This window comes from Somniosus microcephalus, chromosome 11 (assembly GCF_052327205.1).
Source record: "Somniosus microcephalus isolate GS21.2 chromosome 11, FLI_Smic_1.0, whole genome shotgun sequence".
Lineage (NCBI taxonomy): Eukaryota > Metazoa > Chordata > Chondrichthyes > Squaliformes > Somniosidae > Somniosus > Somniosus microcephalus.
The window spans coordinates 235,726,227-235,748,330 of NC_140997.1; the positions used below are offsets into that span (position 1 = coordinate 235,726,227).

Below are 22,104 nucleotides of genomic sequence, written 5' to 3' on the forward strand. Positions count from 1 at the left end.
TGTCGTCTACCCCGGGGTCGGGCAGTCTGCTATCATGTCGTCTACCCCGGGGTCAGGCAGTCTGCTATCATGTCGTCTACCCCGGGGTCAGGCAGTCTGCTATCATGTCGTCTACCCCGGGGTCAGGCAGTCTGCTATCATGTCGTCTACCCCGGGGTCAGGCAGTCTGCTATCATGTCGTCTACCCGGGGGACGGCAGTCTGCTATCATGTCGTCTACCCCGGGGGATGACAGTCTGCTATCATGTCGTCTACCCGGGGGTCGGGCAGTCTGCTATCATGTCGTCTACCCCGGGGTCGGGCAGTCTGCTATCATGTCGTCTACCCGGGGGTCGGGCAGTCTGCTATCATGTCGTCTACCCCAGGGGTCAGGCAGTCTGCTATCATGTCGTCTACCCCGGGGTCGGGCAGTCTGCTATCATGTCGTCTACCCCGGGGTCAGGCAGTCTGCTATCATGTCGTCTACCCGGGGTCGGGCAGTCTGCTATCATGTCGTCTACCCTGGGGTCAGGCAGTCTGCTATCATGTCGTCTACCCCGGGGTCGGGCAGTCTGCTATCATGTCGTCTACCCCGGGGTCGGGCAGTCTGCTATCATGTCGTCTACCCCGGGGTCGGGCAGTCTGCTATCATGTCGTCTACCCCGGGGTCAGGCAGTCTGCTATCATGTCGTCTACCCCGGGGTCAGGCAGTCTGCTATCATGTCGTCTACCCCGGGGTCAGGCAGTCTGCTATCATGTCGTCTACCCGGGGGACGGCAGTCTGCTATCATGTCGTCTACCCAGGGGTCGGGCAGTCTGCTATCATGTCGTCTACCCCGGGGTCAGGCAGTCTGCTATCATGTCGTCTACCCGGGGTCGGGCAGTCTGCTATCATGTCATCTACCCGGGGGACGGCAGTCTGCTATCATGTCGTCTACCCCGGGGTCAGGCAGTCTGCTATCATGTCGTCTACCCCGGGGTCAGGCAGTCTGCTATCATGTCGTCTACCCCGGGGTCAGGCAGTCTGCTATCATGTCGTCTACCCCGGGGTCAGGCAGTCTGCTATCATGTCGTCTACCCCGGGGGACGGCAGTCTGCTATCATGTCGTCTACCCCGGGGTCGGGCAGTCTGCTATCATGTCGTCTACCCCGGGGTCAGGCAGTCTGCTATCATGTCGTCTACCCAGGGGACGGCAGTCTGCTATCATGTCGTCTACCCCGGGGTCGGGCAGTCTGCTATCATGTCGTCTACCCTGGGGTCGGGCAGTCTGCTATCATGTCGTCTACCCCGGGGTCAGGCAGTCTGCTATCATGTCGTCTACCCCGGGGTCAGGCAGTCTGCTATCATGTCGTCTACCCCGGGGTCGGGCAGTCTGCTATCATGTCGTCTACCCTGGGGTCGGGCAGTCTGCTATCATGTCGTCTACCCCGGGGTCAGGCAGTCTGCTATCATGTCGTCTACCCCGGGGTCGGGCAGTCTGCTATCATGTCGTCTACCCCGGGGTCAGGCAGTCTGCTATCATGTCGTCTACCCGGGGGTCGGGCAGTCTGCTATCATGTCGTCTACCCCGGGGGACGGCAGTCTGCTATCATGTCGTCTACCCCGGGGTCAGGCAGTCTGCTATCATGTCGTCTACCCCGGGGGTCGGGCAGTCTGCTATCATGTCGTCTACCCCGGGGGACGGCAGTCTGCTATCATGTCGTCTACCCCGGGGTCGGGCAGTCTGCTATCATGTCGTCTACCCCGGGGTCGGGCAGTCTGCTATCATGTCGTCTACCCCGGGGTCAGGCAGTCTGCTATCATGTCGTCTACCCCGGGGTCGGGCAGTCTGTTATCATGTCGTCTACCCCGGGGTCAGGCAGTCTGCTATCATGTCGTCTACCCCGGGGTCAGGCAGTCTGCTATCATGTCGTCTATCCACGGGACGGCAGTCTGCTATCATGTCGTCTACCCAGGGGACGGCAGTCTGCTATCATGTCGTCTACCCCGGGGTCAGGCAGTCTGCTATCATGTCGTCTACCCCGGGGGTCGGGCAGTCTGCTATCATGTCGTCTACCCCGGGGTCAGACAGTCTGCTATCATGTCGTCTACCCGGGGGTCGGGCAGTCTGCTATCATGTCGTCTACCCCGGGGTCAGACAGTCTGCTATCATGTCGTCTACCCCGGGGTCAGGCAGTCTGCTATCATGTCGTCTACCCCGGGGTCAGGCAGTCTGCTATCATGTCGTCTACCCCGGGGGACGGCAGTCTGCTATCATGTCGTCTACCCCGGGGGACGGCAGTCTGCTATCATGTCGTCTACCCCGGGGTCGGGCAGTCTGCTATCATGTCGTCTACCCCGGGGGTCAGGCAGTCTGCTATCATGTCGTCTACCCCGGGGGTCGGGCAGTCTGCTATCATGTCGTCTACCCCGGGGGTCAGGCAGTCTGCTATCATGTCGTCTACCCCGGGGTCAGGCAGTCTGCTATCATGTCGTCTACCCCGGGGTCGGGCAGTCTGCTATCATGTCGTCTACCCCGGGGGTCAGGCAGTCTGCTATCATGTCGTCTACCCCGGGGTCGGGCAGTCTGCTATCATGTCGTCTACCCCGGGGGTCAGGCAGTCTGCTATCATGTCGTCTACCCCGGGGTCGGGCAGTCTGCTATCATGTCGTCTACCCTGGGGTCGGGCAGTCTGCTATCATGTCGTCTACCCCGGGGTCGGGCAGTCTGCTATCATGTCGTCTACCCCGGGGTCGGGCAGTCTGCTATCATGTCGTCTACCCCGGGGTCAGGCAGTCTGCTATCATGTCGTCTACCCCGGGGTCGGGCAGTCTGCTATCATGTCGTCTACCCCGGGGTCGGGCAGTCTGCTATCATGTCGTCTACCCGGGGGACGGCAGTCTGCTATCATGTCGTCTACCCTGGGGTCGGGCAGTCTGCTATCATGTCGTCTACCCCGGGGTCGGGCAGTCTGCTATCATGTCGTCTACCCCGGGGGACGGCAGTCTGCTATCATGTCGTCTACCCCGGGGTCGGGCAGTCTGCTATCATGTCGTCTACCCCGGGGGTCAGGCAGTCTGCTATCATGTCGTCTACCCCGGGGGTCGGGCAGTCTGCTATCATGTCGTCTACCCCGGGGTCGGGCAGTCTGCTATCATGTCGTCTACCCCGGGGGTCGGGCAGTCTGCTATCATGTCGTCTACCCCGGGGGTCAGGCAGTCTGCTATCATGTCGTCTACCCCGGGGGACGGCAGTCTGCTATCATGCCGTCTACCCCGGGGGTCAGGCAGTCTGCTATCATGTCGTCTACCCCGGGGTCGGGCAGTCTGCTATCATGTCGTCTACCCCGGGGGTCGGGCAGTCTGCTATCATGTCGTCTACCCCGGGGGTCAGGCAGTCTGCTATCATGTCGTCTACCCCGGGGGACGGCAGTCTGCTATCATGTCGTCTACCCCGGGGTCAGGCAGTCTGCTATCATGTCGTCTACCCCGGGGGACGGCAGTCTGCTATCATGCCGTCTACCCCGGGGTCAGGCAGTCTGCTATCATGTCGTCTACCCCAGGGGTCGGCAGTCTGCTATCATGTCGTCTACCCCGGGGGACGGCAGTCTGCTATCATGTGCTGTATAATCTGGGCAGCGATTATTGCCGGCGCTCAGAGGGCGGGTTCGGAGGTGGGTCCGCTGTCAAAATCGAAATGATTGACAGCGGGTTGGGAACCCGCTGCGAACCTGCCTCCTTGTTAATTTCCAAAGTGTCGGGTCTGCGATTTCAGAGCAGACCCGACACCAAGCGGCGGGGGAGGCATTTCAGATAGTTAACTGCTTGTTAAACGCTTGTTAACTACTATTTTGCCAGCCTTTTTCTGTTTTCCCACTTTTTTAACTGGGTTCACGTCGTTCAGAGATCAGGTCAGGTAAGTAGGTCGGGTTCTCTATGTCTCCCCATTGCTGTGAATAAGTGACAGCTGCAAAAGTGGTGTGAAATCTACCATTTCACAGCTGGGCACTTTCCAATGTCAGAAGCTTGAGCCTGAAGGGATCATTACTAGTCCTAGCTCCTTTAGGGCTACTCCGGATCAGGCGTATTCCTCAGACACTCACTTTCAACTAACGTTTGAGGTAGCCGAATCCTAAAGATGCTTAATTGGGTCTAAAGGTCCGGACTATCTCTCCCTAAAGGAAAGGAACAACCTGAAGATGTTACCGTCCTCCAGATAGCACTTTTAATAAGTTTAGCTAGACTGTAACGTTCCAGATATTATGAGGGTCCGGAAAACTCCCCCAGAATTCTGCAACTCCTCACCAAAGAGTGTACAGAGATTGAGTTCGCAAGTTTTTGATACAGAAGGCTTATGTGAGACAATTCTAAAAATATATAGATTTATTAAAGAACCGACATGCAATTTACAGTTGGTGAATCAGTCAATTGCAACTTTAACAATTCTAAAAAGAGAAAACATACGGGCCTAGAAATTCGGTGGGCTGTGCCACCAGTTAGCGCCTAAAGAGGGCACTCAGTGGCTTTAGCGCCACCGGCCACGCCTCCCGCGATATTTAGCTGGGGCGCTAATGGTGGTGTTAGCCTGTTGCGCTGCGCCGCCACCGATGACGTCATCGGTGTGCGCAGCGCCCCGCTACTGCCCCGATCGTGATATTTGGCAGCGACCGCCTCTGTAGCGCCGCTCGCTAATCGCGCCCGGTTCACGGGGCCTACCTGTGGTGGCAGTGGCACAAATTAAGGTGGAGGTGCGGGGCGGCTGTTTTTTTCGGCGGCCGCCTGCCAGCACCTCCGTCCCCGGCCTCCTGTTCTCCCCCCGCGGCATTGCCGGCTGTTTTCCGAGAGCCCGGCACTTCTCGGTGCCGGGCTCTTTTGCCGGCACTCGCGATCTTCGATCGCGCTGGTGCAGGACCCTCCCCCTTAAGAATGGGAGGAAGGCCTGCAGTACCGCAGCGCGCCGTCCCGCAGCGTGTGGCACTGCGGCACGTTGCGCTGCGATATTCAGTTTCAGCGCCCTAAGAACGACGCGGAGCGCCTCGAGCCTCGCCCCGTGTCCCTCTTGGGGTGCTCAAGCTGAATTTCCGGCGATCGCTGCTGCTCCGATCGCAGCGCTAAATCTGGCGCCCAGGCGAGCTTGGCGCCCCGTTTGCGGCTCAACCCAATTTCTCCCCCACGATCTTTTTAACAGAGAATCTTACTTTTAAATCTTAACTTCGCTGCAGTATTACAGTTCTTAAAGTTCTCTATACAGGATATCTATCAATATCAAATACCTTTGATCCCTGAGGTAAAAAGAGTGGTAGATTATAGAGCCGCCTCTGAAGTCGAGAATCACTTTGCCCGATTAAAGCGAGTCTGCTATCTCATTTGAAACTTCAATATTTATACCCTTTTCCAGTGGTATTTCCTTTAAGGTATTCTGCTGATGCAAGCTAATTGTCTCTGTCATTTTTCTGCCGACCTCTGCAACTCTTCATGCCACCTCAGCCAGAATCTTGTCTCATCTCTAGGTGTTCTAAGTTTACCATATAAAAATGGTGTGACAGCAGGTGTTCCTTACTTTGTCATCTTTACAAGGGCAGATGTTCCTTATCTTACATGCTATCTTTATGAAATTTAAATTAGAACAGCTTATCCATGGTGAACCGTTGTTTTATTCCCCAAAGCTCAGCTTGTCGGAGCCTGCACCTTCTGTTTCAATAAGGTTATTTATTCAACAGCTGTCAACTGTCAACAACTGTCTTGTCTCAATAGCCAGGATGCTTTCACAGATATTTCATCGTTCGGTTTCTAAATTTCCAAACCCAGTTGGTCCTGTTTCAATAAGCCCAGAATTCTTTCACAAGATCGTGTATTTTTCTGAATAGGTTATACGGCTCATTCCTTCACAGCCTTCAGGACTTGGAAGACACTTTTGAACTTTATGTAGTTTGGAAGTATTTGGAGTAAACTCTCTATCCACTGTCACCTCCTTGGAGCAAGCTCTCTCACCAGTGACAGATCACTTCTGTCATCTCTACTTCAGCTGCCGTCTATTCCAGCAACATCGGTGCCCTTGAAAAAATCTCACCTTGGTCCTCTGAATCCCTCCACGATCAGTCCCAACACCAACATCACCAGGCACACCAACATCACCAGGCACACCAACATCACCAGGCACACCAACATCACCAGGCACACCAACATCACCAGGCACACCAACATCACCAGGCACACCAACATCACCAGGCACACCAACATCACCAGGCACGCCAACATCACCAGGCACGCCAACATCACCAGGCACGCCAACATCACCAGGCACGCCAACATCACCAGGCACGCCAACATCACCAGGCACGCCAACATCACCAACAACAATACCAACCTTCTCCGCAATCCCCTGATGCTGCACAGGACACAGGGCATCAGCACCCGACAACATTGCTACCCAGGAGGCCAGGGACAGCCTCACCATGGCCAGATTTACTTCTCTTAATGCTGTACATCCTGGCTGTCACATGATGGGCCTGGTTGGCACCACCCCACACCAACACCATAAAGCATCCCTATGTCCAAGCCATTCATTTCACACTCATCACAACAGCAGGGGGGGAGGGGGGGAACTCACTAAGACACTTCCAAAGGTGAGCACAGATCTGTCCAGTAAGGTAAAGTGTTGAAAATATAGATTTCAATGTTTGACAACACATTAACAAAAACTTCACATGAACATTGGCTAAAACACCCAAGTGCCTACCCTTGTGTGTTGTTAGTTGGTATGATTGCACTAGGATGAGGGTGAGTGTGAGGGGTGGTTAGTGAGATGGGGAAGTGATAATGTAGATAGAGAGGGATGGGTGGAGGTGCAAGGTAAGTTGGTGTGAGTAAGGGTGTGCAGGATTAGGGTAGGGAAGGCAGAGTGATGGGGATGTGATGAGAGGCACAGCAGGATGAGGTTGAATGTGGCTTTGCAGTAACATTTCGTGATCTACCGAGATCATTGAAAGGTTTGTGCCACTGCAGCCTGGTCCTCCTGACCACATCCCTACTTCAGCCCTCCTGTGCAATGTGCAACCAGGCTACGTTGGTCTCCTGGGGGGGTCTCTTCCGCCCATTGGAAGGGAAGAGAACCTCCCTGCATGCTGTGACTCCCTCCATAAGCATATGGAAGGAGTCATGGGAGAGCCTGGGTGCAGCTGTGCACCTCTGTGCAGTGATTGTCAGTGTTTGCAGCACCTCAATGCTACAGAACACTGACAGCAGAACCGTCAAGATCAATTTGGACATGGCCCCTTTAAGGAAACCGGCTGATGACACGTCATCCAATGACGTCATCAGACCCGTTCCCTATTAATTGGCCAGGAACCTCGCAGGGCAGGACTGAACAAGCCCTATTAACGGAAAATCGCTTGGAGAGTGCAGGCTGCAGTAGGCACCTGGGTGGTTTAGCCAATGTTCATGTGAAGTTTTTTTGAAGTGTAGTCACTGCTGTAATGTGGGAAACATGGCAGCCAATTTGCGCACAGCAAGCTCCCACAAACAGCAATGAGATAATGACCAAATCAACAGGTTTCTTTTTAGAGATGTTAGTTGAGAGATAAATATTCGCCAGGACACCAGGGAGAACTCCCCCTGCTCTTCTTCGAAATAGTGGCCGTGGGATCTTTTACATCCACCTGAGAGGGCAGACGAGGATAAACCAGAACTGCAGCCAGTACTCTGTGCTATTAATGTTGTAGAGCTGTCCCAGTCTGTAATTCACTGCAAGCTGTGATGCCAATATTCAGCTCATAAACAGCTCAGTTTTCAATTTATCACATTGGGCCGTATTTTCCGATCGGAGGCTTCCCGCTTGCGGAGGTTTCCGATCTGGAAAAAACCTACACCCTTACCCGAGGGCTCCCGAGGTCCGGACACTTCTGCTCCTGGGCCTCTCCAAACTCGGAATGTACAGGGCCCACGTATCCCAGGGGCACATGCGGTTCGCAAGCGTCCCTAGGATCACGTGGGCCATGGGGAGCCAATCAAAGAAGGGAATCTCCCTCCATACACTTGACAGATAGACCTGTCAAATATATGTGAGAAGTCACACAACACCAGGTTATAGTCCAACAGCCTTATTTGAAATCACAAGCTTTCGGAGCGCTGCTCCTTCATCAGGTGACGTGAAGAGATGCATATAGGCACAGCATATATAGTCAGAGAACACTGCCAGATGATTACAGGTAATCTTTCTAACTGCCCTTTATCACACCTCGGCAGAGAGATAATCACAGCAATCAAAGGTGTGAATGGTGTCCAAACAGGTCAGTCAGGAAAACATTACATCAAAGAACAATGAGGTGGGGTCACAAGGGGTCAAATGTTACAGATGCTGGGGTCTGTATGAAAAACAAAAAACAAACAAAAAACAATAAAAAGAAAAACTTTTTTTTTTGCTGGAAATCACAGCAGGTCCAGCCGCATCTGTGTAGAGAGAACAAGCCAATGACGACTCGAGTCTGGATGACTCTATGTCAGGTGGGGTTACATGTAGCGTGACATGAACCCAAGATCCCGGTTGAGGCCGTCCTCATGAGTGCGGAACTTGGCTATCAGTTTCTGCTCGACGATTTCGTGTTGTCGTGTGTCTCGAAGGCCACCTTGGAGACAACGCAAAATCATTGAGCAGAAACTGATTGCCTCACAGCGCCAGGGACCCGGGTTCAAATCCGGCCTCGGGTGACTGTGTGGAGTTTGCACATTCTCCCCGTGTTTGCGTGGGTTTCCTCCGAGTGCTCCGGTTTCCTCCCACAGTCCAAAGATGTGCGGTTTAGGTTGATTGGCTATGATAAATTAACCCTTAGTGTTAGGGGGATTAAATATGTGGGGTTACGGGGATAGGCGTTGGTGTAGGGGTTACGGGGATCGGGTGGGATATGTGTCGGTGCAGGCTCGATGGGCCGAAATGGCCTCTATCTGCACTGTGGGGTTTCTGTGATTCTGTGATTCTGTGAATGCCTACTAAATAATTGAGTTCGACTTCAGGAGAGCAATAAATAAGTTCTTTAATGCAGGAAGCAGACGAAATACAGCAGGTAAGTGAGATGGTTGCAGGAGAGCCGTAGAGTGGGTCTTTCCCCAGCGGGGACGCCACGAGGACTGAGTCCGCAGTCCTGTGGATTGCGTGATGACGTCATCACACTCGGCTGTGTTTTCCCGCGCTTCGGGCGTCACGTGACCGCGTCGTGACGTCAGCGCATTCACCTGCGCTTGGGGCGGTCACGTGACCCGCGCCGATATGTCGGCGCGTTTACCCGGCACTGAGGCTGGCCGTTGCGGCCGAAGTGGTGGGAGCGAGAGGCACCCGGCGCTGCCGCTGGCCGATGCGGCCGAAGTCGCGAGAGCGGGAGGCGCCGGCACCGCAGCTGGCCAGTGCGGCTGAAGTCGCGGGCACGGTAGGCTGAGCTGTGCCGGCAGCCGTCGCGCGTGCGTCATGTGATGCGCAATGTGACGTCAGCGCGTTAGATCGTGTCTTAAAGGGGCAACGGCCCAAAGAGGTAAGTTAAAGAGGCAACGGCCCAAACAGGTAAGTTATGTACATACAAAGGTAAGTTAAAGGGAATTATGTATATACATAGTAAGGGACACCCGGTGGAACCGCCACACTGTGCCTATATGCATCTCTTCACTTCACCTGATGAAGGAGCAGCGCTCCGAAAGCTTGTGATTTCAAATAAAGCTGTTGGACTATAACCTGGTGTTGTGTGACTTCTCACATTTGTCCACCCCAGTCCAACACCGGCATCTCCACGTCATGTCAAATATATGAATGGAGATCACCCCAAAAACATAGTAAAACATTAAATACATTTTTTTTAAATCACCTTTTTGAAATTAGTTGAAATTACAATAAGGCACAAGTCAGGAGTGTGATGGAATACTCTCCACTTGCCTGGATGAGTGCAGCTCCAACAACACTCAAGAAGCTCGACACCATCCAGGACAAAGCAGCCCGCTTGATTGGCACCCCATCCACCACCTTAAACATTCACTCCCTCCACCACCGGCGCACCGTGGCTGCAGTGTGGACCATCTACAAGATGCACTGCAGCAACTCGCCAAAGCTTCTTCGGCAGCACCTCCCAAACCCGCGACCTCTTCCACCTAGAAGGACAAGGGCAGCAGGCGCATGGGAACACCACCACCTCCAAGTTCCCCTCCAAGTCACACACCATCCTGACTTGGAAATATATCGGCCAATCCTTCATCGTCGCTGGGTCAAAATCCTGGAACTCCCTCCCTAACAGCACTGTGGGAGCACCTTCACCACACGGACTGCAGCGGTTCAAGAAGGCGGCTCACCACCACCTTCTCAAGGTAACTAGGGATGGGCAATAAATGCTGGCCTTGCCAGCGACACCCACATCCCATAAAACGAATAAAATAAATAAATAAATAAAATATTTTAAACAAAAATGTAATTTTTTGAAAAAAATAATTAAAGTTTTTTACGGCGCTAAAAATAAACTTACCTTTTTTAAAGTATTTTTAAATGATAAATGAATGAAAAAAAAATCTCTTTTTAAACTTTTTTTCAAATCCTATGCTGGTAAAAGCAGGCCTTACGCCTTTTACCAGGCGTAAGATGTCTAAGGGTTTTCTGCGGGTGGAGGGTCTCCAGAAAGCGGAACTCTCTGCCTGCGGAGGCCCTTCTCCAGGGCAGGCGGAGGATCGGTCAAGAGCATTCTTGACAGATCGGAAATGCCGGTTTTTAGCACGTGCGCTTGGCATGCCTGAAACCGGCATTTCCGATGTCCCTACGGGTGTGTACACAGCGCGTACTGACCCATAGGGATCGGGAAATACGGCCCACTGTGTTTACCCAGTGCACAGTCACCAACCAGTGTAAGTCATTTAAAACTAGCCAGAAATCTAAACTCATTTGTTTCTGGCCTTTGCTGGGCTTGTTTCTTTTCTCTGAAAGTTTTGACGTTAACATGTGACTCCACACAGATGTTCTGACGGTTACTACGGAGACCCAGTTCTGGGGTCTGGAGAGCAATGCCGGCCCTGCTTGTGTCCGGATTACCCGGGAGGTGACCGTTACCATGGAGTCTCGTGCCACACCGACCTCAACTCAAATCAGATCGTGTGTTACTGTAAGACGGGCTACTCAGGTCAGTTCAACTCTCACTGTCGGATTTCCCCATGGTAATTAAAGGTAAAAGAACCAGAGGGGAGAGGAGGAGAAAGACACATTACTTAGTGATTTATTGTGATCTGGAATGCGCTGCCTGAAAGGGCGGTGGAAGCAGATTCAATAGCAACTTTCAAAAGGGGAATTGGAAAAATACATGAAAACGGAGACATTTGCAGAGCTCTGGGGAAAGAGCAGGGGTGAGTGGGACTAATTGGAGAGCTCTTTCAAAGAGCCGGCACAGGCACAATGGGCCAAATGGCCTCCTTCTGTGCTGTATCATTCTGTGAATATAAAGCAGGAAGCAACAAAGCCAATAGGATGTTTAACTACAACAGTCAAAGCCGTAGAATCCAATCAGAGGAGGTAGTGATCAAACTTATGGGTCTCTGGTCAGACCCACCTTGAGCACTGTGTCCAGTTCTGGTCAGTCCCACCTTGAGCACTGTGTCCAGTTCTGGTCAGTCCCACCTTGAGCACTATGTCCAGCTCTGGTCAGACCCACCTTGAGCACTGTGTCCAGTTCTGGTCAGACCCACCTTGAGCACTGTGTCCAGTTCTGGTCAGACCCACCTTGAGCACTGTGTCCAGTTCTGGTCAGACCCACCTGGAGTGCTGAGGATTAAGTATTGAGGAGATTCAAAGGCCGGAGGTGATGCAATGAGGGCTATAAGAAGCAACTGGATGATGCCGTGGGCAGTCTAAGGTTAATCTAGCCATGTGATCTAAGATGGGCCGAATGGCATTCTTCGACCGTAATTATCTTGTAATTTTATAACTTTTTCCTGGTCCCAGTTGAAGCTGTGCTGGGGCAGTGTGGAGGCTGCAACTTCACGGGCAGGCCTCGCATCTGCACCTTTGGGTCAGTGAGTGGAACGAGACCTCCAGCTCTCTCTAGTGGGCGTTCCATTGAAATGTGAAATTTAAATCCAGGCTTGTGCGGGAAACCTGTGCTTGCTGACTGACTGACTGAGTGTTTCTGCACTTTGCAATCTTACTGTTGCCTAGTGTCTGATTCACTGTTGTTATTTTTTAAACCCAAAAGACAAAATATATAAAATATTCAGTGCCGAACAAGAAAAAGTAATGTTGGAGACTTTCCGCACTGACCCTGGACAGTCCATGCTGTGCACGGGTAGAGTGACGAGGGAATGTCTGTATCACAGGCCCCGACTGCAAAACAGGCAGCGCTTGACAGCCTGTCCAGGCCAGATCCACTCAGATTATTCCCCAGATTTTATCTCCTCCCCGGGACCCTCGCTGACCCTCCCTGACCCCTGGCTGGCCCCCACTGACCCTTCCTGACCCCTGGCTGGCCCCTGCTGACCCTCCCTGACCCCTGGCTGGCCCCCGCTGACCTTCCCTGACCCCTGTCTGGTCCCCGCTGACCCCTGTCTGGTCCCCGCTGACCCCTGTCTGGTCCCCGCTGACCCCTGTCTGGTCCCTGCTGACCCCTGTCTGGCCCCTGCTGACCCTCGCTGACCCTCCCTGACCCACCTTGACCCTCCCTGACCCTCGCCAACCCTCCCTGACCCTCGCCAACCCTCCCTGGCCCTCCCTGACCCTTGCTGACCCTCCCTGGACCCTCGTTGACCCTCGCTGACCCTCGTTGACCCTCGCTGGGTTACTGAGCGATCACTGACAGAAGGACAGAGACCTGGAGCGAGTGTCCGACATTCATTCAGTCACTGCCTTCCCGTCGGTTTTGTGCTGTGTTCATGTCGTTCGAGGTTTTAGAATAAAAGAGTTTGTGCTGCCAGCGCTGCTCCGATGTATTCCGAACCGCCCCGCCCCCACTCTCCCACCATTGGCCACCCGACACGTCCATCCTCGTGGCCCCAGCTTCCCACGGCCAATTGGAAAGCGAACAGACTCTTTGTTACCTGATTGTCAGTCAAACAGTCAAAGTATCTCAGGTACTTTTATTACTCGCAAGCAAGCAAGCGTTCAAAGAATTTTGTTTTCAAAACACAATTTTTTCAAGCCGCAATGATTTTTCTCCCCGGCTTTTGCTGGCCACAGTGTCCCAGAGATGAATCTTTAATTCCTGGAGACTCCCGGCCAATCCTGGAGAGTTGGCCACCCCTATTCCCAGCAGCCAGTTTCGGTGCGTCTGACAGTTTTATTTCGAGGCTGTCTCCAACCGTTCAAGACTGGCCCGTCGAGAGCCAGTGGCACTAATGCCTACAATCCTGTGGAAAAGCCCAGTGTCCAGTCCGACCCCCACTGACACAGCGCAGCAAACTCAAAACCCTCCGACTCATCTTCAGTTCCCTCCGGCCGTCTTGTGAAGCCACGTCCAGCCCAACATCTGCTCCTGATTCTCAACTACCGTGTTTCCATTTCTCCCTTCCTCCGCTCCGCCACAGAGTCTTGCTCACTTCACATCCCCTCTTCAAAAACTCATACAACAAAGGAAATAAGAACATAAGAACATCAGAACATAAGAAACAGGAGCAGGAGTCGGCCAGTCGGCCCCTCGAGCCTGCTCCGCCATTCAATAAGATCATGGCTGATCCAATCTTGGCCCCAACTCCACTTTCCCGCTCTCTCCCCATACCCCACTGACTCCCTCGTAGTTCAAATGTCTGTCAATCTCCGCCATGAATATATTCAATGACTCCGCCTCCACAGCTCTCTGGGGTAGAGAATCCCAAAGATTCACGACCCTCTGAGAGAAGAAATTCCTCCTCATCTCCGTCTTAAATGGACAACCCCTTATCCTGAGACTATGCCCCCTAGTTCTAGATTCCCCCACGAGGGGAAACATCCTCTCAGCATCTACCCTGTCATAAGAACATAAGAAATAGGAGCAGGAGTCGGCCATTCGGCCCTTCGAGCCTGCTCCGCCATTCAATGAGATCATGGCTGATCTTCTGCCTCAACTCCATTCACCGGCCCTATCACCATGTCCCTCGATGCCCTTACTAGTCAGAAATCTATCGACTTCTGTGTTGAATATACCCAATGACTGAGCCTCCACAGCCCTCTGGGGTAGAGAATTCCAACGATTCACCACCCTCTGTGTGAAGAAATTTCTTCTCACCTCAGTCCTGAATGGCCTACCCTTTATCTTGAGGCTGTGGCCCCTGGTTCTAGACTCCCAGCCAAGGGAAACATTCTCCCAGCATCCACCCTATCAAGCCCTGTAATAATTTTGTAAGGCCCTATATAATTGGAGTAAGACTTCTTTACTTCTGTACTCAAATCCTCTTGTAATGAAGGCCAGCATACCATTTGCCTTCCTAATGGCTTGCTGCACCTGCACATTCACTTTCAGTGACTCATGTACAAGGACACCCAGGTCCCTTTGAGCATCTGCATTCCCCAATCTTTCACCATTTAGGAAATACTCTGCTTTTCTGTTTTTTCTACCAAAGTGGATAACTTCACATTTATCCACATTATATTCCATCTGCCATGTTCTCGCCCACTCACTGAGCCAGTCGAGATCCCCTTGAAGCCTCTTCACATCCTCTTCACAACTGACACTGCCACCTAGCTTTGTATCATCAGCAAATTTAGAAATGTTACATTTAGTCCCCTCATCCAAATCATTGATACAGATTGTGAATAGCTGGGGCCCAAGCACCAATCCTTGCGGTACCCCACTAGCCACAGCCTGCCATCCTGAAAAAGACCCGTTTATCCCTACTCTTTGTTTTCTGTCTGTTAACCAATTCTCAATCCATGCTAGTATATTACCCCCAATTCCATGTGCCCTAATTTTGTTCACCAACCTCTTGTGTGGGACCTTATCGAAGGCCTTCTGAAAATCTAAATACACCACATCTACTGGTTACCCTTTGTCTACTCCACTAGTTACATCCTCAAAGAATGCCAATAGGTTTGTTAAACAGGATTTCCCTTTCTTAAATCCATGTTGCCTCTGCCCAATCTTACTATTAGCTTCTAAGTGCCCAGTTATTGCATCCTTTATAATAGATTCCAGCATTTTCCCAACTACTGATGTGAGGCTAACAGGTCTGTAGTTTCCCATTTTCTCTCTCCCTCCTTTCTTAAATAGCGGGGTTACATTTGCTATCCTCCAATCTGCAGGAACCGTTCCAGAATCTATAGAATTTTGGAAGATGACAACCAATGCGTCCACCATCCCAATGGCCACCTCTTTCAAAACCCTTGGATGTAGGTCATCCAATCCTTGGGATTTATCGACTTTTAGTCCCATTAATCCCCCTCAGAATCATATATGTTTCAATAAGATCCCCTCTCATTCTTCTAAACTCCAATGAGTATAGGCCCAGCCTGCTCAACCTTTCCTCATACGTCAACCCCTTCATCCCAGGAAACAACCTCGTGGACTTTCTCTTAACTGCCTCCAATGCAAGTATATCCTTCCTTAAATATGGAGACCAAAACTGTACGCAGTACTCCAGGTGTGGTCTCACCAAGGCCCTATATAATTGAGTAAGACTTATTTACTCCTGTACTCAAATCCTCTTGCAATAAAGGCCAACATTCCATTAGCCTTCCTAACTACTTGCTGTACCTGCATGCTACCTTTTTGTGTTTCATGTACAAGGACCCCCAGGTCCCTTTGTACCGCAGCAATTATACAGAACCTTCACAACCTCAGGATAACACTTCACAACCATTTGTTTTTTGGCGACTAATGTTGCTGAGATAATTCAGCTGACTCTGCCATGGGCAGACGGGGCCTCGGTTTAACGTCTCATCCAAAAGACGGCACGTCCGAAATTGCAGCACTCCCTCAGTACCGCCCCTCCGACAGTGCGGCGCTCCCTCAGTACTGCCCCTCCGACAGTGCGGCGCTCCCTCAGTACTGCCCCTCCGACAGTGCGGCGCTCCCTCAGTACTGCCCCTCCGACAGTGCGGCGCTCCCTCAGTACTGCCCCTCCGACAGTGCGGCGCTCCCTCAGTACTGCCCCTCCGACAGTGCGGCGCTCCCTCAGTACTGCCCCTCCGACAGTGCGGCGCTCCCTCAGTACTGCCCCTCCGACAGTGCGGCGCTCCCTCAGTACTGCCCCTCCGACAGTGCGGCGCTCCCTCAGTACTGCCCCTCCGACAGTGCGGCGCTCCCTCAGTACTGCCCCTCCGACAGTGCGGCGCTCCCTCAGTACTGCCCCTCCGACAGTGCGGCGCTCCCTCAGTACTGCCCCTCCGACAGTGCGGCGCTCCCTCAGTACTGCCCCTCTGACAGTGCGGCGCTCCCTCAGTACTGCCCCTCCGACAGTGCGGCGCTCCCTCAGTACTGCCCCTCCGACAGTGCGGCGCTCCCTCAGTACTGCCCCTCCGACAGTGCGGCGCTCCCTCAGTACTGCCCCTCTGACAGTGCGGCGCTCCCTCAGTACTGCCCCTCTGACAGTGCGGCGCTCCCTCAGTACTGCCCCTCTGACAGTGCGGCGCTCCCTCAGTACCGCACTGGAGTGTCAGCCTAGATTTTTGCGCTCAAGTCTCTGGAGTGGGACTTGAACCCATGACCTTCTGACTCAGAGTCGAGAGAGAGAGAGAGAGAGTGCTACCCAGTGAGCCACGGCTGACACTAACACACACGTGCAACTATTCATCGCTGGCAAGTCCAGCATTTATTGCCCATCCCTAATTGCCCTTGAGAAGGTGGCGGTGAGCCGCTTTCTTGAACCTCTGCAGTCCGTGTGGTGAAGGTGCTCCCACAGTGCTGTTAGGGAGGGAGTTCCAGGATTTTGACCCAGCGACGATGAAGGATCGGCCGATATATTTCCAAGTCAGAATGGCGTGTGACTTGGAGGTGAACTTGGAGGTGGTGGTGTTCCCATGCACCTGCTGCCCTTGTCCTTCTAGGCGGAAGAGGTCGCGGGTTTGGGAGGTGCTGCCGAAGAAGCCTTGGCGAGTTGCTGCAGTGCATCTTGTAGATGGTACACACTGCAGCCACGGTGCACCGGTGGTGGAGGGAGTGAATGTTTAGTTTCTCTCTCTCTCTCTATATATATATATACTAGCTGGGGAGCCCCGCGTTGCGAGGGCAATTTTGGGGCGCTTGGTCTCCCTGCCCCTGTGTGTCCCCCCTCTCCCTGTCATGTCCTCTCCCTGTCCTATCCCTCCCTCCCCTCCCCTCTCTCCCACCCCTCCTCTCCCTCCCGTCCCCTCCTCTCCCTCCCTCCCGTCCCCTCCTCTCCCTCTCTCCCCTCCCGTGTCTCCCTCCCTCCCCTGCCCTGTCTCCCTCCCTCCCCTCCCCTGTCTCCCTCCCCTCCCCCCCACTCCCCTCTGTCCCTTTCTCCGGCCCCTGCCCCTGCCTAGCGCCTGAGGTCCGATTCTGAGGCCGGGACGGACCGGAGCTGAGGTCCCCCGCGTATGGCGCGGCTGATGGACGGCCGCTGTGGGTGGGCGGCGCATGCGCGGTCAGTGCGGGTGGCGCATGCGCGGTCAGTGCGGGCGGCGCATGCGCGGTCAGTGCGGGCGGCGCGAGCCCCCCGCGATTTCCCGAGGCTCGCCTCCCCCCCCGCGATTTCCCGAGGCGCTCCCCCCCCCGCGATTTCCCGAGGCTCTCCCCCCCCCACCGCGATTTCCCGAGGCTCTCCACCCCCGCGATTTCCCGAGGCTCTCCCCCCCCCGCAATTTCCCGAGGCTCTCCCCCCCCCCACGATTTCCCGAGGCTCTCCCCCCCCCGCGATTTCCCGAGGCTCTCCCCCCCCCCTATTAAATTGTTATTTAATTCCCTAACACATCATTAAAATATTGACCTTAGTTCCCTAACACACAGAAAGTGTGGGGGAAAAAATTGTGAAAAATCAAGATGGCGGCCACTCACCTCGGTTCAGAAGGATAAGGCCCGCCCACACATGCACCGATTGGTCGACCGGTCAGGTCACCGAAGCGTAGAATTGGTCAATCGTCGAGTCACTCGACACTCAACTGTAGGAAGGAACCCGCCGTCCGATTGGTGGACCTCGACGTCACACGGTCGCTAATGAGATGCTAATGAGTGGAACGCTGAACGTTTTTGGGATACCGCGGGCGGGATTTTTGTCCAGCCGAAACGTAAATACGCCTATGACCGGTCCGGAATCGCAAGCTTTCTTTTGAGGCGACGCGCGCGTCGGTACGCTCTGTAACTTTCAAACGTATAGAGAACGGACAGACATCGGGACAGACAGACATCGGGACCGACAGAAGAGCTCTTTTATATATATAGATATATATTATCAATATCCTAGGTGAGAAAGCGTTTTTCGCTAAATTGAGAGCGTTCCTTACTTTTTCCGCTAACATAGGGTCTCGCTGTGATATGTGTGCGTCTGGTTACTATGGTAACCCCGAGGTACCAGGCGGGAGGTGCTGGCCCTGTCAGTGCAACAATAACATCGAGCTGAGCGACCCCGGTTCCTGCGACCCGCGCACAGGCCACTGCTTGAAGTGTCTGTACAACACCGACGGAGCTCGCTGTGGAATGTGCAAGGACGGTTACTACGGCAACCCTCTCCAGCAGGACTGCAGGCGTGAGTAGGGGGCGGGGGCAGGGGCGGGGGCTGGGCAGAAAGCGGCCGTCAGGGGAAGACTCTCCCGGGGGGTCGCGTTCCGCGCTCCAGTCAGAATCAGGCTTGTGTTTTTGTCCGAGCGACTGGACAGAGGGAGTCAGACGGCTCAGACTGGCCAGAGGGTCCCAGACAGGGAGGTGGAGGAGGAGGTCGCGGAGGGACTGACTCATTATTAATACCAAATGATGCCAGATTGAGAGGCTATAACTATCAGGAAAGGATGAACAGGCGGGGGCTCCTTCCTCTAGAAAGAGAAGGCTGAGGGGTGACCTGATCGAGGTCTTTAAACTGATAGAAGGGTTCGAGAGGGTAGACGCAGAGAAGATGTTTCCACTTGTGGGGGAGACCAGAACTAGGGGCCGTCAATATAAGAGAGTCACTAATAAATCTAATGGGGAATTCAGGAGAAACTTCTTTACCCAGAGAGTGGTGAGAATGTGGAACTCGCTACCACAGGGAGTGGTTGAGGCGAAGAGCAGAGATACATTTAAGAGGAAGCTGGATAAACACATGAGGGAGAAAGGAATAGAAGGATATGGTGAATAACAACAGGAAACGCTGTAAAAACGCAGCAGGTTGGGCAGCATCTGTGAAGGGAGAAACAGAGTTAACGTTTCAGGTCAATGACCCTTCGTCAGAACTGGAAAAAAGCAGGAAATGGAACAGGTTTAGGGGCTGGGAAAAGGGGGAGGGGATGAAAGAACAAAGGGGAAGGTCAGTGATAGGATAGAAAGCAGGAGAGATTGAGAGAGATTAAGAGATATTCAAGGTGAGAGGAGGTGGTAATGGGGCAGGTTAAGGAACAAAGATTGGCTCTGGATGGGGTGTGAATTGCGCTGGGAGAATGAAGGACAGCTGCCGTGTGGGAGTGAAGAGGGTGGGAGGAGGCTGGTGTGGGGCATACACACCAGCACGGAGCAGTGGGGCCGAATGGCCTGATTCTGTGCTGCACATTCTATGTACTGAGGAAGGGATTGTAAAATTGGTGGTGGGTGCGGGGAGACCAGGGAAGGTTAAACCCCCATAGAGGGTTTCCAAATGCTGAAAGATTCTGAGGGGGTGAAGAGGGCATAGACTGAGGATTATCATTGGGACAGTGAAGGGAGGGTTAGGTTTAGTTGTCACGCAGTGGGTTATTAGAACAAGGACTGCTTTGAAGACTTGCATTTCTACAGCGCTTTTCACGGCCTGAGGACATCCCAAAGCGGTTTACAGCCAATGAAGTACTTTTGAAGTGGAGTCCCTGTTGTAATGTGGGAAACACGGCAGCCAATTTGCGCACAGCAAGATCCCACAAACATCAATGTGATAATGACCAGATAATCTGTTTCAGTGATGTTGGTTGAGTGATAAATATTGTCCAGGACACAGGGGAGAACTCCGGGCAGATGGGGCCTCGGTTTAACGGCCCACTCCGACAGTGCAGCACTCCCTCAGCACTGCACTGGGAGTGTCGGCCAGGATTTTGTCAAGTCTCTGGTGTGGGGGCTTGAACTCACGACCTTCTGACTCCGAGGCGAGAGAGAGAGAGAGAGAGAGCGTGCTACCCTCTGAGCCATGGCTGACACCTTTACCACAAGTGGGTAATGAGGCAGAGATTGTAACATCGGTTAAAAAGGAATTGGATGAGTCGAGGAAAAGGAAGATTTAGAAAAGGATGCGGGGAAATGGGGTTAGAGTAGAGAGCTGCAATTGGAGGGCGAGCAGCAGAACAGGTCTGATGGGCCGAATGGCCTCCTTCTGTGTTGTGAATTCTGTGAGTCTGCAAATAAATAATACAGCCAGACTGATCCGTAATCCCCGCTAGAAGGAGGCTGTGTGTGGACGCTGGCAGTGCACAACACTGGAACCTGCTGTGATGCTGCACCCAGTCAAATAGCTGGAGTCTCGGCCCGCGGGGTGAAATGGAATGGTACTGATAGGGACGGGCAGCACCAGTGGGACTGCACTGCAGTGAGGAATCGACACCTTCAGGAGAAGAAGGCGCAGGAATCTATTAGAATTTATTCGTGTCAGCTGTGGCTCAGTGGGTAGCACACTCAGAAGGTCGTGGGTTCCTGTCCCACTCCAGGGACTTGAGCACATAAAGCTAGGTTGACACTCCAGTGCAGTGCTGAGGGAGTGCTGCACTGTCAGAAGTGCTGTCTTTCGGATAAGACGTTAAACCAAGGCCCTGTCTGCTCTCTCAGGTGGACACAAAAGATCCCATGACACTATTTCGAAGACGAGCAGAGGAGTTGTGTCCTGGGGCCAATATTTATCCCTCAATCAACATCACTAAAAAATAGATTATCTGATCATTATCGCATTGCTGTTTGTGGGATCTTGCTGTGCACAAATTGGCTGCTGTGTTTCCTACATTACAACAGTGACTACACTTCAAAAAAGTACTTCATTGGCTGTAAAGCGCTTTGAGACGTCCGGTGGTCGTGAAAGGCGCTGGAGAAATGCAAGGCTTTCTTTTAGTAAAAGGAAAGTTGGTATTTTTCCTGATTGTCATGGGGTTGGTTTCTCCTCACTCCAGGCTGTACATGTAACACTCTGGGCACGCTGGAGTCGCAGTGTAGCTCCACGGACGTCTGTCACTGCGACACGGTTACTGGTCAGTGTCCCTGCAGGGAGAACGTCATCGGCATCAACTGTGACCAGTGCGCTCCGCATTACTGGAATTTCGGGGGAATCCATGGCTGTGAGTCCTGCGGGTGTAATCCGGAACATTCTCACACTCTGCTCTGCAACATGGTAAATAATCAACTGTTTCCTCACCAGAAACTTAAACATTTATCTTGTTTGTGCTTGTCAAAGATCCCGCTGTCCCATCAAACACTCCCAGGGCAGGTACAGCACAGGATAGATACAGAGTAAAGCTCCCTCTACACTGTCCCATCAAACACTCCCAGAGCAGGTACAGCACGGGTTAGATACAGCGTAAAGCTCCCTCTACACTGCCCCATCAAACACTCCCAGGGCAGGTACAGCACGGTTAGACACAGAGTAAAGCTCCCTCTACACTATCCCATCAAACACTCCCAGGGCAGGTACAGCACGGGTTAGATACAGAGTAACGCTCCCTCTACACTGTCCCATCAAACACTCCCAGGGCAGGTACAGCACAGGTTAGATACAGAGGAAAGCTCCCTCTACACTGCCCCATCAAACACTCCCAGGGCAGGTACAGCACAGTTTAGATACAGAGTAAAGCTCCCTCTACACTGTCCCATCAAACACTCCTAGGGCATGTGCAGCACGGGATAGATACAGAGTAAAGCTCCCTCTACACTGTCTCATCAAACATTCCCAGGGCAGATAAAGCACAGATCAATTCAATTCAATTTTATTTGTCACATATGCAGCAGACGTGTGTACTGCACAATGAAATGTTGATTCTTACGAGTCCTCCCAACATTGGAATAAATATGGCATAGCAATGATAAAAATACTAATAGAAATACAGTAATAATAAATAAGACAACAGTAATAAATAATAAT

The 22,104-nt window shown here is 52.9% G+C and overlaps 1 protein-coding gene across 4 annotated transcripts in view; it reads left to right on the plus strand.

Annotated features, from left to right (window-relative positions):
• Positions 1 to 22,104, plus strand: part of lamb2l (laminin, beta 2-like) — a 401,500-nt gene that overhangs the window by 248,741 nt on the left and 130,655 nt on the right. For all 4 annotated transcript variants that reach the window (XR_015080088.1, XM_086002162.1, XM_086002163.1 and 1 more), the window contains 3 exons: positions 10,936 to 11,099; positions 18,352 to 18,576; positions 21,140 to 21,357. Coding sequence is in view for 3 of the 4 variants with exons in the window: in XM_086002162.1 (XP_085858288.1) it covers positions 10,936 to 11,099; positions 18,352 to 18,576; positions 21,140 to 21,357 (607 nt within the window). In the remaining variant the exon portion in view is untranslated. The remainder of the gene's footprint in view (positions 1 to 10,935; positions 11,100 to 18,351; positions 18,577 to 21,139; positions 21,358 to 22,104) is intronic.